The sequence below is a fragment of the Danaus plexippus genome, chromosome Z (genome assembly GCF_018135715.1).
Source record: "Danaus plexippus chromosome Z, MEX_DaPlex, whole genome shotgun sequence".
Lineage (NCBI taxonomy): Eukaryota > Metazoa > Arthropoda > Insecta > Lepidoptera > Nymphalidae > Danaus > Danaus plexippus.
The window spans coordinates 12,690,226-12,704,004 of NC_083559.1; the positions used below are offsets into that span (position 1 = coordinate 12,690,226).

Sequence of the window (13,779 nt, forward strand, 5' to 3'; positions counted from 1 at the left end):
ATATAACAAGCAACAAAATCATAAAAAATAAAAGCTATACAAGCGGTTAAGAAAAGAGACTTTATTGAAATTATTAATATCAAAAAGTCTAAATGTAAGCATTTCTTTAAGTACTAATGTTCGAATAACCTTTACAGGACTACAAAAATGATGCACTAGGATATATTTTTGCTGAACTTTACATTGTAGTGCATTTTGATTTCTGCTGATGAATTATCAAAGATGATTTGTCGTAGTTTCTTGGCCCGTTCCTCAAAACAATCATCAATGTAATCTGGATAGAGTTTTATAGCGGCTAAATAACCTTCAATAAAGTCTTTATCATCAACAAGAGTGTTGTAAATATCCCAAGAAATATTTTGAATCTTTATATCATCTATTATATTATTAAGACAGTTGGAATATAAGATGTAGATTCGAGGAAAATATTTCTTGCAATGTTCTTTTAAATGACTGCGACACAATCCAGCAAATACTTGAGACACTTTTTCACATGTTACATCCCAGTCATCAATTTGATTTCCACACAATGTACTCGTGAAGGCTACTGTTAATTTCCATTGTGTGATCATATAATAGTTTTCAGATATATCGAAATGATCTTCCAAGTCACGTTGTATTAACTCAAACATTTTGATAGGAACAATCATTTGTTTGTCCACTATAAAGTTCTTCATATCCTCTCGCAGCTTCTTCAATAGCAGGTCCAAATTATTTCTCATAAAATTTTCTTTTTTCTTAAATATATCTGAGCAATGTATTATCAGCGGTTGTAAAATGACATTGTATTTCTGTATTTGAGTGATTTCATCTTTAGCACACAATAAATAGGCAGATATAACTTCAATCTTTAGACAAAAATTGTAATAATGTTCTTTAACTTTTTTAAAATCACTCTCTATAATATCCAAAACGATTTCTGATACAATTTGTGAGGGCAGTATTTCTATTATTTCTTTAACATACAAAATTAGATTGTATTCAACCTTATCGCTTAAACTTTTGTATTTTTCATCAGATTCGATTAATTTCTTCATGAAATAATAGCTTTTGCAAAAATAATCAGGTCTAACGGTGATATGTACTGATTTAACTTGTAATAGCAAATCATAAATAGCTGAATTTTCATTGTAATTCAAACCGTCTATAAAAGAGTCTAATAATTTCCACAGCTGTTTTAATTTTGTGTTGTCGTTTTCTTTGCATAGAAGATCGTATACGGATTTAAACAGAACAGTTCTGAGAGTAGGGTGTTGGTTCGTTTGCCATATCTTCGTAAAGAGAGCCGCCAAGTCTTTGGTGTTTAATTTTAGAAATGCCAGCCGTATCACGTGTTTTTGCAACGAAACCTGCGTGTCAATGAGTTTCAAAATTTGTTTGTTGCCTTCATCGAAACTTAAATTATGGAAGACTGATAACAGAGCTGGTAGAACATATTGAAGATAATCTCCTTGGGCGTATAACAGAACCGTATGTAGCGGGGGCTGTGGTCTGGCGTAGTGCAACGTCTTGGCAAAACTTTTTTGCATGTTGAATTTTAGTTCATCGAAGTTGTTGTAATCAATTTTGGGTGCGGTTGGAGCATATTCATCTAGAAGATTCTGAAGTTGCATTCTAGGAAGCAGAACACAAACACCAAGAGCGGATGCTCTCTGTCTGTTCAGCTTATCAAAACTTTTTAAATAAGATTTTTTCCAATCTTCAGCTATACTCGTAGACCAATAAATTTTTATTATTCTTAGGAATCGAGTTAAATTTTTTTTTTCATCGAATCTGAAATCACTGATTTCCTGCTGATATTTTTCTATCATGTCCGGGTCGTGTTTCATATAATTAATAAGGACACTCTCGCTGGGGGACAGATCAAAAGAAATAGGAAAAAGATATCTCTTCCAAGATCTATTCTTATTGTATAAACTGGACATATCCTTAGACCATCGGTTTTTATTTCTGATTTCGACGAGATTTTTTATTGTATCTATCAAAAATGGATAATTTATGAGATTCTCGTCCCAATCGTTTAACAAATTTAAGCATTTATCTAAAGTTTCGACAGCTTTCTCAAACTCTTCTGTTTTTGTTATTGAGTTGGTATCTTTTAATTGGGTTGAAAAATAATTATATAAGAATACAACAATCTTTTTCCTTTCGTTTTCATTCAGTTGCTTCTTGAAGTTTTTTAAAGAAGAGAAGTTTATATCCTTGTATATTGTATGAGGCACATCATGGTCGTTAATAATTTTGTATATTAACGTAACGTCAGCAAACTTACTGACGTCTTTATTTGTATCAATCGCGAGTTTTTCTACAATATTCCATGTTTCTTCATTAAGTCTATGAAATTTTGTTTCCTTAGTTAATTCGTTTATGAAATAATCTCTTATTTCAGGACTGGCATCTTTGTTATATTGAGAGAAGTATTTTATTAGCATATTAAGATTTTCTTGATTTTCATTTGCCCTTGTGATGATAGTAGATAGTGTTTTCTTTAAAGCTCTCGGTCTGGTTTCAGACTGCAAGTACTCCTTCAAGTAATCAAAACAAGTGTTGAAAGGTAAGTGGGACCATAAGAATCGAAGTGCGTTCGGTCCATGTTCAGCACAGTCAGAAATGTACGTCATAGCTCGTTTTTCAGTATCAGAGAGTAAATTGTCTTCCTTGTGGACTTTATCAATGAAAATTTGTGTTATGAAATTCAAACGTACATCTTTTGGCATATTTCTTATAAACATGTTTAAGCTATGGCTGTCGAAAATAAAAGGATGCTTATCCTCCCGTTTCTCAGCTTGGCTGTATAAAAAGTTTTTGATGTTGTTACTACCTAAACATTTTATGAACGTTTCCAAATGAATGCAATCGCGGTAAAATTCATATTTATCTATTATTCTCTGTGAGGCTTTGTTCATTATGAAAGCTGTTGCCCTTTTGCCGAATACAGGCCTACTGTGGGTCAGTTCTTCCACGATATCTAAGTATTTATTTAAATCTATGTTTATCAAGAACATTGTTGATTCCAGAACAGTTTTCGTTGAATGTTTATAACCTTTGTATTCTTTGATGTATAATTCGAGCACTGTTATAGTTATTTCGGAGAGTCGTCTCAGTAATGATATACTGAGATGTTCGAGGTGCATCTTTATTTTTTCTACTATAAAATTTGTTGAACAGTTTGGTAGCCATTTAACTGCCTCACTAGGATCATTCTCACATTCGTAAAATGATTCTGCACGGGCTGTGTCTTTTAAATGTGATTTAAGATATCTTTTGAATTTATTTACCGCTTTTGTATTCATTTGTTTAAAAAGTACTGTATTTAAATAGTTGGCATTAATTATGTGATCGTAGCCTGGTTCTGTGAAAAGCCAATTACATTTTTTTAGTGCTCTCGAAACATATAATATGTCGTCACAGACTAGAACTTTTAAAATATATTCCAGGTTTCTTGTTTCACTCGCTAAGTCAATTTTAATTAAATTGCTTATATCATCTTCATCAACATTAAAATCATCCAATTTGTGATCAACATTTTTCATATTAGATTTTACTGTTTTGTTATAATTTCTATGTTTTTCACCGAGGTTCTTGCCATCTAACTCCATTGCAACCATATTTGTCCTGGAAAATAAAAATTACGTTTATGTATTAACTATTTCTATAATGTAAAATATCGATGTGTTTTTTTTTAATATTACAATTCGAAATTGCCAGATTGATAAAAACAAAATGAAAATATTTTTTTAGGAATTCCAGATGTAAATTTAATTTTCAAAATGTGTATTTCTCTTCATTCCTTAGAGGACTTTACGAGTCTTTACTCTTTTTTTTCAATTTTATTTCGGATCATTATTGTTAAATATGTAAATACCAGATTTTCTTTGTCTTCAAATTATAATTGAAAGTTTTTAAGATCTAAACTAGTTTTTTCGTACTTCTGTATAGATAGTCGAAGTTTTCAAATAAAAGTAAAGTTCAACCTAAAAATCTACTAAAATACCCACTTCGTGTTTCTTATTCTGAAGAAGTAACTAATAAAGTGTTCAATATATTTTACGTAACGTAGTATCTAAAAATATCATAAAACCACATTAAATAATTGGTCTTTTATATACTGTCGGTGAATTCAGGCGCATGCGTATATATATAGACCAGAAATATATTGTTTGCTATTAATATTGATTTGAAAAAGCATTTTTACGATGGTGGGGTTGTTCATAAACGTTGTATAGTTAACTCTTTTCAATATACATCTGTTCCTTTCGTGCTAGTATGTTTGGTATACACTATGTCAATTTATAACCTTAAAGTCCTGGATAAATATGAAAACAATTAATTTACCTTAGAAAATCGTCTTGCTTGATCAAATGATGTATTGGATTCAATTAATGGAGAGATACTAACATGCAATGGCTGTTTTTAGATACCTACAGTGCGCTGGCGACCGATGAGTTTGACGGAACGAAAATAAAAATGATCTAACGATACTACTTTGTGTACGGACGTGTTGTGGGAAATTAAACTTTATTTTAGGGTATTAGGATATATTTTTTTCGATTGTAATTGTCATTTATATATGTAGATACTTAAAATGACTTTTATTCGCTGTCTAACTTTGAAATTAATATGAAAACAATAAATATTTAATGTTCATAAATATTTATATTATTAGTTATGCAGACAGCTTGGGTCACTTTTTAATTCATAGACTAAGGAGACAAGTGACAGAATGACGTTTATAATACCATAGTGCAAACTATTTTGCTTGCACAAACCTTAAATTAGTGTTTATTAAATTTTAATCTATGGCTATTCGTTACCTTTTCAATCAATTTTTATCTTAAATATGGTTTTACTATATACTTAAAATTGACATTTGAAATTGATTGAAAAAGGTAATGAAGTGCTATATAATAATTTACGAGCTGGGTCGTTCTAAATATTTTTAGGTTTATATATATATATACATATATATATATATATTTTTAAACAAATTCTTTTGAACAAATATTTAAACATATAAGAAATCGGTTTAAAGGTTTTTAGAGATTACTCGATTTTCAACATTGTGGTCGGTCATTACCTAACTCTAAATTGTATAAAGGAAAATGCCACCACTCAATTTATTTCTAACTTCCTTTGTTTTCCCCTGACGATAATTCTGTTCAGTGATGTCTCTATTTCGTCAATTTGCTCTTGAATATAAGAGTAATGTTATGTTTTATTATCTATCACTTCCTAGTTCTTACCAAAATCTTTTAAAAAATATTTCGTATATGTTTTTGTAATTGAACTTAAAAATGACTTATTCTATTTACTAATACTCAGAATCGGAAGAAAGTTCGAATGAATTATTGAAAAATCTATTTTCTATTCGCTTTTTAAAGTTGCATAAGTTGCATTCCGACAAAAAGGTTTTCTGAGTGTATATGATGGCTTCTGGAATTTTACGTTTTGGTTTAAGAGAAAAACTTATAGGACATTCGCTATGGATCTGTGTTTTGAAACAAAAATCCGTGGTTGGGTTGTTTAGAGACATGTTCCTCACAGAGATCTTATCTCTAGATTTCTATTCGACTGCGTTAAATACAATGTCAATTATATAAATAATATTATACTCTATAATTTCATAAATTTCAATATAAGGTATAGATTTAGATGAAGAAAACGTAAAATTTTAAACTAATATTTTTAATAACAATAATACGTCGTAAGATCTAGGCACCAAGAATTTCGTTTTTTACACCAAGATTTCATTTGCGTTTGTAATATTTGTTTAACAGGCACCAATATGAAAAAAAGGCCGCGGGTTGTATTGATTTTAGTTCTTAATGTAAAATATATTAAGATTTATTATTCTTTACCACAACATGAACCTGGTAACGTAACGCCTTACATATACAATCAAAGAGAAATTTAATTGATAACATTGGTTTCATGGTTGACCAAAACCTCCCATGGTTAAGTTTGAAACAGATTTTGCAATTGTTATTATTATTGCTACACAACAGAAAATGCTTTGTTAAGATAAACAGGTGAATTGTTTGAGGCGTGGCAAAGGTCAGTATATAGGTCAAATCCAGATTAAAGGTCGTATTCCAAGTTTACTGGAAATGGCGACTGGTTAATGACAGTAAAGAATAGGCTTCACCAGTTTGTGCTATTTGTAAGGTCGTGTCTAGATAAGTTGATTCACGTCCTTTTTTTTAATATTCACGAACGTTCCGTTCGTGTGAATTTGCTTTAAGCCGACTGATAAAAATTTTAAGACAAAATTTTCTCTTCAGCGACACATAAAATGGAATAAAATCGTATAGGTACATCTTTTTCACATTTTACATAATTATGTTATGAGTGTGATGTATGAACATTATTTTGTGAATGGATAAAGATTTTCCTTTGCTTTTGCAAGTTTGTTTTTAAGGTATTACGGTATAATATTTAATTTAGTTTCTTATTAAGAGGAAACATGAGAATTAGTGAGTTAGTTAATGTAGCATTGTTATAATGTGAAGATGGTAGTATGATTATAAGAAAAAAATACAGACGAGTTGATAACCTCATCTTTTTTTTTAAGTCATTTGAAAATCGAATAAGAATATATAAATATTTTTTGAGTATTTCATATCTGCTGTCGAACAAGACAGTTGTAAAGTTTGAGAATGTCCGATTAAATAATTTAAAGTACACGCGAGTTTATTGCCAGAATATAGTCCTATAATTTATAATTTATACAACTATGATGTATTAATTGTCTGTAATAAATGCAAATTATCTTAATATCTTTATAACTTTACCTAAAGCAGGATATCGATATATAAGGTACCGACTAAAGTAATAACTGTCGTTTATATCGACTATAGTTTGTAACAGCTATAAAACGCTTAAATATTCCCGGTGCGATTTGCTAAATGTTTGGAACATAAATACATTTGACATAATTAATATAAACGACATAGTTTTTAGATGTGAATGGTTATGAGGATGTTTGTTGTGTTTTCATTCATAAATGCTATGTAGTTTACAACTACTTCATATATATATTGATACACTAATAACATATAAAAATAAAAGTAAATAAAGCTCAAGAATATATTATAAGAATTACGCTAGCTACTTATTGCTCCCGCTGCTTAGTCGTAGGAGACAACCTTGAAAATAGTTATTATGATTTGTATGAATCATCCGATTAAATTTTATATATCCTAACGGAGGCGGTATAAGTAATGTTTATCAAAACACGAGTCATTACTTTCTATATTAACCGTTTTTGGTAGCATCCCACGCATTATGGGGCTTAAAGATAAAAACAAAAAAAAAAAATGCAAGTAATTTTTAGTCTGTTACTTAGACATATGTATATTAATGTACATTAAAAAAGTCTTAAACTAAAACTTTGTAATTTATAAAATTAATAGATGGTTATTAAAATTATAACATAAAATAAGCGGTAAAATTTATCACAAAATTTTATTAGCAATTACCTCACAAAAACCTTGTTATACTTATACTAATCTTTATATGATAGGCCTCGTTAAATCAAAGACACAGTTTGAAGCCTATTTGAATCTGACACATCACACAAGAGAAATAAATCATAATAAAACAATGGACAAATCATGCTTTATTGTGTCAATGTATTTTATTTAAGGGCATTTCATACACGAAAACGCAGCGGCAAAGAAAATGGGATATGAAATTTGCAAACTTGAGATCGGCCGAATCGCATTTTATAATATTTATGATCGCTATGACATATAATTTAGTTAAATTATATAATATTGTTAGTAAATCTAACATGTAACAGGTTAAAGTATTTATAGTCGCAACCTAAATATTTTGCATACATCTTTTATTCCGTCAAAATGCAACGTTCCAAATTCAAATAATGCACTTACCGTCTCGAATGTTCATAACAGAAGGCGGACCACACCCAAATCCCGCGTTCTTGCTCCAGTATCTCTATCGATTACTTGTAAAACCTATGCACATTTTGGACTAAATTGCTGCTCTATATTGAGAATACTAAATAAATTAATCCTCGCCTTAATACTGTCTCATTAATCTGCTAGGAGACGATTAATTACATTTTCTAATAATTACTTTTTTTATATGTAAAGTGTTGTAACTATACTAAAGTTGTATACAATTTTGTTATTATACTTTTAACTTTCCTATGTTAAAGATTGACATAGACGGGTTTTCTTACTTGTAAATGTCTTAACTCTCGAAACAAGGCTAGACAGAGGGCAATTTAGTAATTTATTGTGGGGTAACACGCATTCATACGCAACTCATGTTTTCGCCTCTATAAATGTTTCACACTAGCCTTCTACATCAAAATAGCAACAATTAATTTAGATCTCATGTACTATAAATAATATTTAAAAATATATTTTCTTCAGCTGATAAAATTTTTAAAAATTTAGTTTTACTAGTTGAATTATTTTTTGTAATAATTTTACTATAAAATACTCTTATTTTCTTTATCATTAATTACAATTATGAGACTCTGTCTCCAATGTATGTTTTTATATTTGTTTTCTAAAAGGCAAAGGAATGCAAGCATACATCTGATCATTCTATTTATCGTCTGTCTATTTGAACCTGTTTCGAATGATTAAGTAATATGCTATACCTAGTGTCTTAATACCACACCACCTTTAACTGGTTCCTTCAAAATCAACTACTAATTCAATCGGTATAAATAAAAATTATATATATTCAAAATCTGTATATATATATATGTATAATGTTCTAGTATAAATGAAAAAGTTTAAGTTTTCATATCTAAATAGTGCATAATAATGAAAGCAGTCGATATGAAAAGTGAATCGGTTCATTTACGTAAGAATTACGCAATATTTTTACGTAATCTATATAACTATAATTTCCGTTAAACTATGTCGATGCAATATTAGCCATTGTTATGAACATTTCTGATGAGAAGATAAAGTTAAAATGAAAGTAGTTATTTATATTTTTAATTAACCTTAACCTAAATCTTAATATAAGGTAATATTTGGAGTTAATGAGACTTCATAACATATTCATAATGATTCATTCTAATTATTATAATCAGCTTTTGCCAACAATTTCGATTGCGAAGAAATTTAATATAATCTTACATACTTAGGCACATTAAGATTTTAGAGGCTCATTAGTTATTAACAGTAAGTAACAAAATTTGAAACGCTGAGTAATTTTATAGCTTCTATAATATCTTTAACGGGATATATTCCCTGTACTTACACAAACTTTTTAATCTATGACATAAGAAAAATATAGAAAGAAAATAAAAATAAATAAAAAGAAAAATTTAGAAAATGTTTAACACGCAATAATAATATACTTGTTTCAAGTTTAATATTATGACTTCATTCAATGTAGTCCCAACTCCCAACTAACCCTAACCGGAGCGCATGTCATAAGTCGTGATCTGAGCCTGAAATGTATCTTCTTTCAGTTAGACTCTTAAATTGTAGAATTTATATAAAATTTTCCTCTTAATTTAATAAAAATCGCTTTCTTACTACTGTTATATTAGAGAGAAGATTGAGGCGTAGCCTTACCAATTTAAGGCACTTCCATATTTGAATAATTATATACTTTAAATGTAGATTAAAAATAGTTTATGTGACAAACTCGTATGATTATTGTGTTATCGGTTTTGTTTCTATATGTAAGTAATTTTATAATTATTCTTAAAAGTTGTGTGCAATATAAGTTCAGCGTTGCAATTATAATTGACGGCTTATTCAGGTTGTATGAGTATAGATAGGGATCCGAATTACTTTTTAAAATGTAGTCTAAAATTTGATCTAAACATTGTAAATCGTTCGAAAATTAAATAACCAGGTGATCTTTAAGTAATAATCATGCTTTACAGATAATAAAAAAAGCAAAAACAACTAATTTTATATATTCTTCCAAAAACATTGACATTATATTGTGTGTTTGTTTCATAATTAAAAAGTTTTATATTATTATGTTAATTTGAAATAGAATTTATTAATTTAAATTGTTCAAGAGTCGATTGTAGCTTTCTTCGTTAGATATATTGCGAAGGTACAAATGTGAATGTTATAAAAGTGGGCGCGGTAAATAAATAAGTTGCTGTTAAGCATACTTTACATAGCACTAACACCGTTTATTAAGGCGCATGTGTTTAAATCAAGTCGAAATATTCTCTAAATTTATATAATGGTATGGGCTTTTATACAATTTTTTCTTACAATTCTAAGTATATTTGAATGGAAGTCAAACACTGGCATATTAGTATTCGAATATCTGAGTTCAGGGAAATCGCGTCAATTAATTAATTCAAATCAGCGAATGTAGATTTTCATATAAATTATACTTTAATAATTTCTGTGTTTTGCCTAAAAATAAGTAATTATAATGTATTCCATCTATAGTATAGATAACTGATGTTCTTAGTTTTAAATTAGCGATGTAATAAATGAGTTAACATTTAAATATCTTAGAGTACCGCTTTTTTAAACTTCAGGTCTGGTTAGAAATATACAAAATCGTGTCGTTTATAAGAACAACTTGAAATTGCGAATGTATTAGGCGATTTGATAAAAAAATAATCTATATTTATTTAGTTATGTCATGTAAATTATTTATTAAAATTTAATTTCAATACAATGTAAAATGTATTCGCCTTAATGTCGCGTCTCGTGTTGGCACAATTTAAGATAAACGCATTGTCATTATTGTGTAAATATATTTTTTATTTCTATTTGTAAATGTACCAACGAAACAGCGACGTAAATAACTCGGTCTATTCCATACATATTGATTTGAACTGATTGAAAATATAATTACTGTATCTAGAATTACAAATTACATATTTGTCGCTACGAATGATTTATGTTGCGAATGCATTGACTTCAAATACGTTTTAGAATTTCATGAAAATGATACCAACTGATTGAATTTTAATAGAATACATATTGATTGTTGCTGTTGGTATATAATAGCTCAATTCTTTGTACCTATATGTTACATAAGGCATAATATCGTTATAAAGAAATAAAAATCATCGTCTAAAATACATTTATAAGAATTAATAATGAAAGAAAAATATTTGTGAAAATAATATCTTTACTCAATATATTTTTAATAAAATAATGGCGAAGGCAGAAATCTATTAATTCAAAAATACGTTTTTTAACACGTTATAATATTCGGTGACAAAATTAAATTAGGGCATTAACCTTTATGCAATATTTGATGATAGTTTAATCCAATTAATGCAACTCCTGTCGGTAACTGAAGCGTGAACCACGCGACTTAAGAAAGCCGATCACCTGTTACTACATGGAATTTAGAAATTTAGATATATAAAGGTTAGTTATAACAAAAACATCGTAATATAGACAGATAAGACAACTTACAAAATACTCATTAATTTATATACAACCTTTTTTGTTGGATTCATTATCCATACGTATATAAATAGATATGGACAATAAATAAAATTCCTCAATTATAATCTAACGACAACATCCAAGTAAATAATGTGAAATTATTATAATTATATTGTATTGAAAGGTTCAAATAATGTTAAAGAAACGTTTCAATCAAGCTGATAAGATAATTTTAGTCCTTGTTTTTGTTACGTGTTTGACGTATAGGTATTTAAGGTATTTAGTTCTTGCATAATTCATCACTGGGTCCGCTACTTGAATTTTGGGTTTCCTATTAGTAGTAAAATTATAATTTTAACACACACGCATACGCACACACACACATACACACACAAATTCAAACTCGCACATAAGTACACGCAATCAAAAAGTATATGTTAAGGATCAACTTAATTTTAAGACAAAAAAAAGGAAGATAGACTAACACAAACAAAATATGTGTCATAAAAAAATTATATATATATTTATGTACTATGTAAATATGACAAAGACTACAGGAGACTCCTTTTCCGGTAATCATTAAAGATCCGAAGCTTTTTACACGTCTTAGAAATATGTAAAAAAAAAAAGAATTCATATATCAATTATATTCTTATGCAGTAATATTAAAAACACGTCTATAAGGATTGTAAAAAAAATATTTGTTTAACAACCGGAAAGTTTATTTGCGAGACTTTATCAGTACAGTATTTAGCATCATCAGAATTCTCTAAAACTAAGGTTTATGATAATGAAAAAAAAAAAAATTGTTTAAATTTTTTTAACGAAATTCCAAAGTACTATAACTATCATCGACAAATTAAAGGTCTGAATATTGATTGTAAACGCGTCATTAATTTAGAGAATATAAGTTCTAAAAACATTTTTTAAAATAATTTTATGCCAAATAAAATAAGACAAAGTCATTTCGTGTGTTAATGAGTTTTTATGCGTAGTTGTTTCAAGGAGACCGTTAATATATAGGGTTGCCTAATGCCTATGATATATGTATTTATGCTACGAACTCACTATTCATTTTAATTTATCTACATAGGTTTCTTCTGATCAAAATTATAACTCGTAATGTCAGTTGTTTTACTTAATATTACTAAACAGATATCGAAATATTGCTTTTTTTTGCAATAACTCTCATGTAATTCGCGAAGCCGGTAATAGCTATCGATTATGAACATGTAACCCTGAATCAGTTGTTGTTTCTACAAAATTTACAAGTCAAATTAAAGTTTCAATGAAAAAAAAAAAAAATACATGCACAGTAAGTTATCAATTTATCATGATAATGGATTGCCTGTTAATGTTTTTGATATATTGGTCAAGCTGTGAGATATTATTATAGAGTGAAATTTATGTATTTATTATAATGTCATGCCACGGCCATATAGCGTTTTGTACAGAACATATATATTTTACGTGTCACAGATAAACAATAAATATTTGGAACGATTTTGATGTTTCAGAACAATAGCAACAAAGTAATGTAAAAATTATATACTAAATTTTTAAGTAAACTGTTTTTTGTGTTGTTTAAATTTTTTAAATAATATATTTATTCAATGAAAACTTTCATCAATGAGGAGGAATATTTTTTAAGTTACGCAGTTTTAAAGTACCTACACAGGACAATTTAAAAATTGAGTATTTAATTGAATAAAAAAGTAGTTTAAATCTATGATACAAAATCGTCATTATTTTGTGATGATTTAAATCTATTGATTATATTCATATCAGTTTTGGTTGTCGCTACTGCCGCATAAATATGAACTAGGCTTTTGTTTTCTATACGCATTCTATAAAGCTACGGCAAATATTCCAAGGCAGCCTGAAAATACAGTATAATCAGTGTTACTCGTATATATTTTTTTTTATAAAAAGTGAATCAAAAAGGCCTTATTAAAAATATTTCTTGAATTAAATATATATCTACGTTCACTAGTCTTTTTCTTCCTGAATTTTTGTAACGAGACCGACGCGGCGAGTAATTTTTAGAGGTTAAATTTATAGATCCTTCCTCATTCTTCGATCTCATAAACTTATGATATAAATCTTTAAAAACTGTAAAGTGCTTATAACTTGTAATTTATATTATTGGAGGCCATTAAAGGATATTATGTTTACGGTAGAGGACTTTTCCCTATAGTAATACATTTACAAGAGATGGTAAATTCTATTCAATGTTATGTAAATATGAGCAACTTGTTCTAATCCGTGTACCAACCATATATAACAAAAATATTATAATATTTACAGCTTATACACTTCTAGTCACATATAGTCATACGGACAGACATTTCAAAAATTGCGGTTCTGATCGCGACGACTGAATACGTCTTTAACAAGTTTTATAACG

The 13,779-nt window shown here is 28.5% G+C and overlaps 1 protein-coding gene across 1 annotated transcript; it reads right to left on the bottom strand.

Moving 5' to 3' along the window:
• Positions 1 to 41: 41 nt before the first annotated feature.
• LOC116777970 (uncharacterized) lies at positions 42 to 4,491 on the bottom strand. The gene is made up of 2 exons (XM_032671794.2): positions 4,336 to 4,491; positions 42 to 3,615 (listed from the first exon to the last, which is right to left on the bottom strand). Exon 2 carries the CDS (start codon positions 3,606 to 3,608, stop codon positions 156 to 158), a length of 3,453 nt encoding a protein of 1,150 aa, XP_032527685.2. The 5' UTR covers positions 3,609 to 3,615; positions 4,336 to 4,491; the 3' UTR covers positions 42 to 155.
• Positions 4,492 to 13,779: the final 9,288 nt, after the last annotated feature.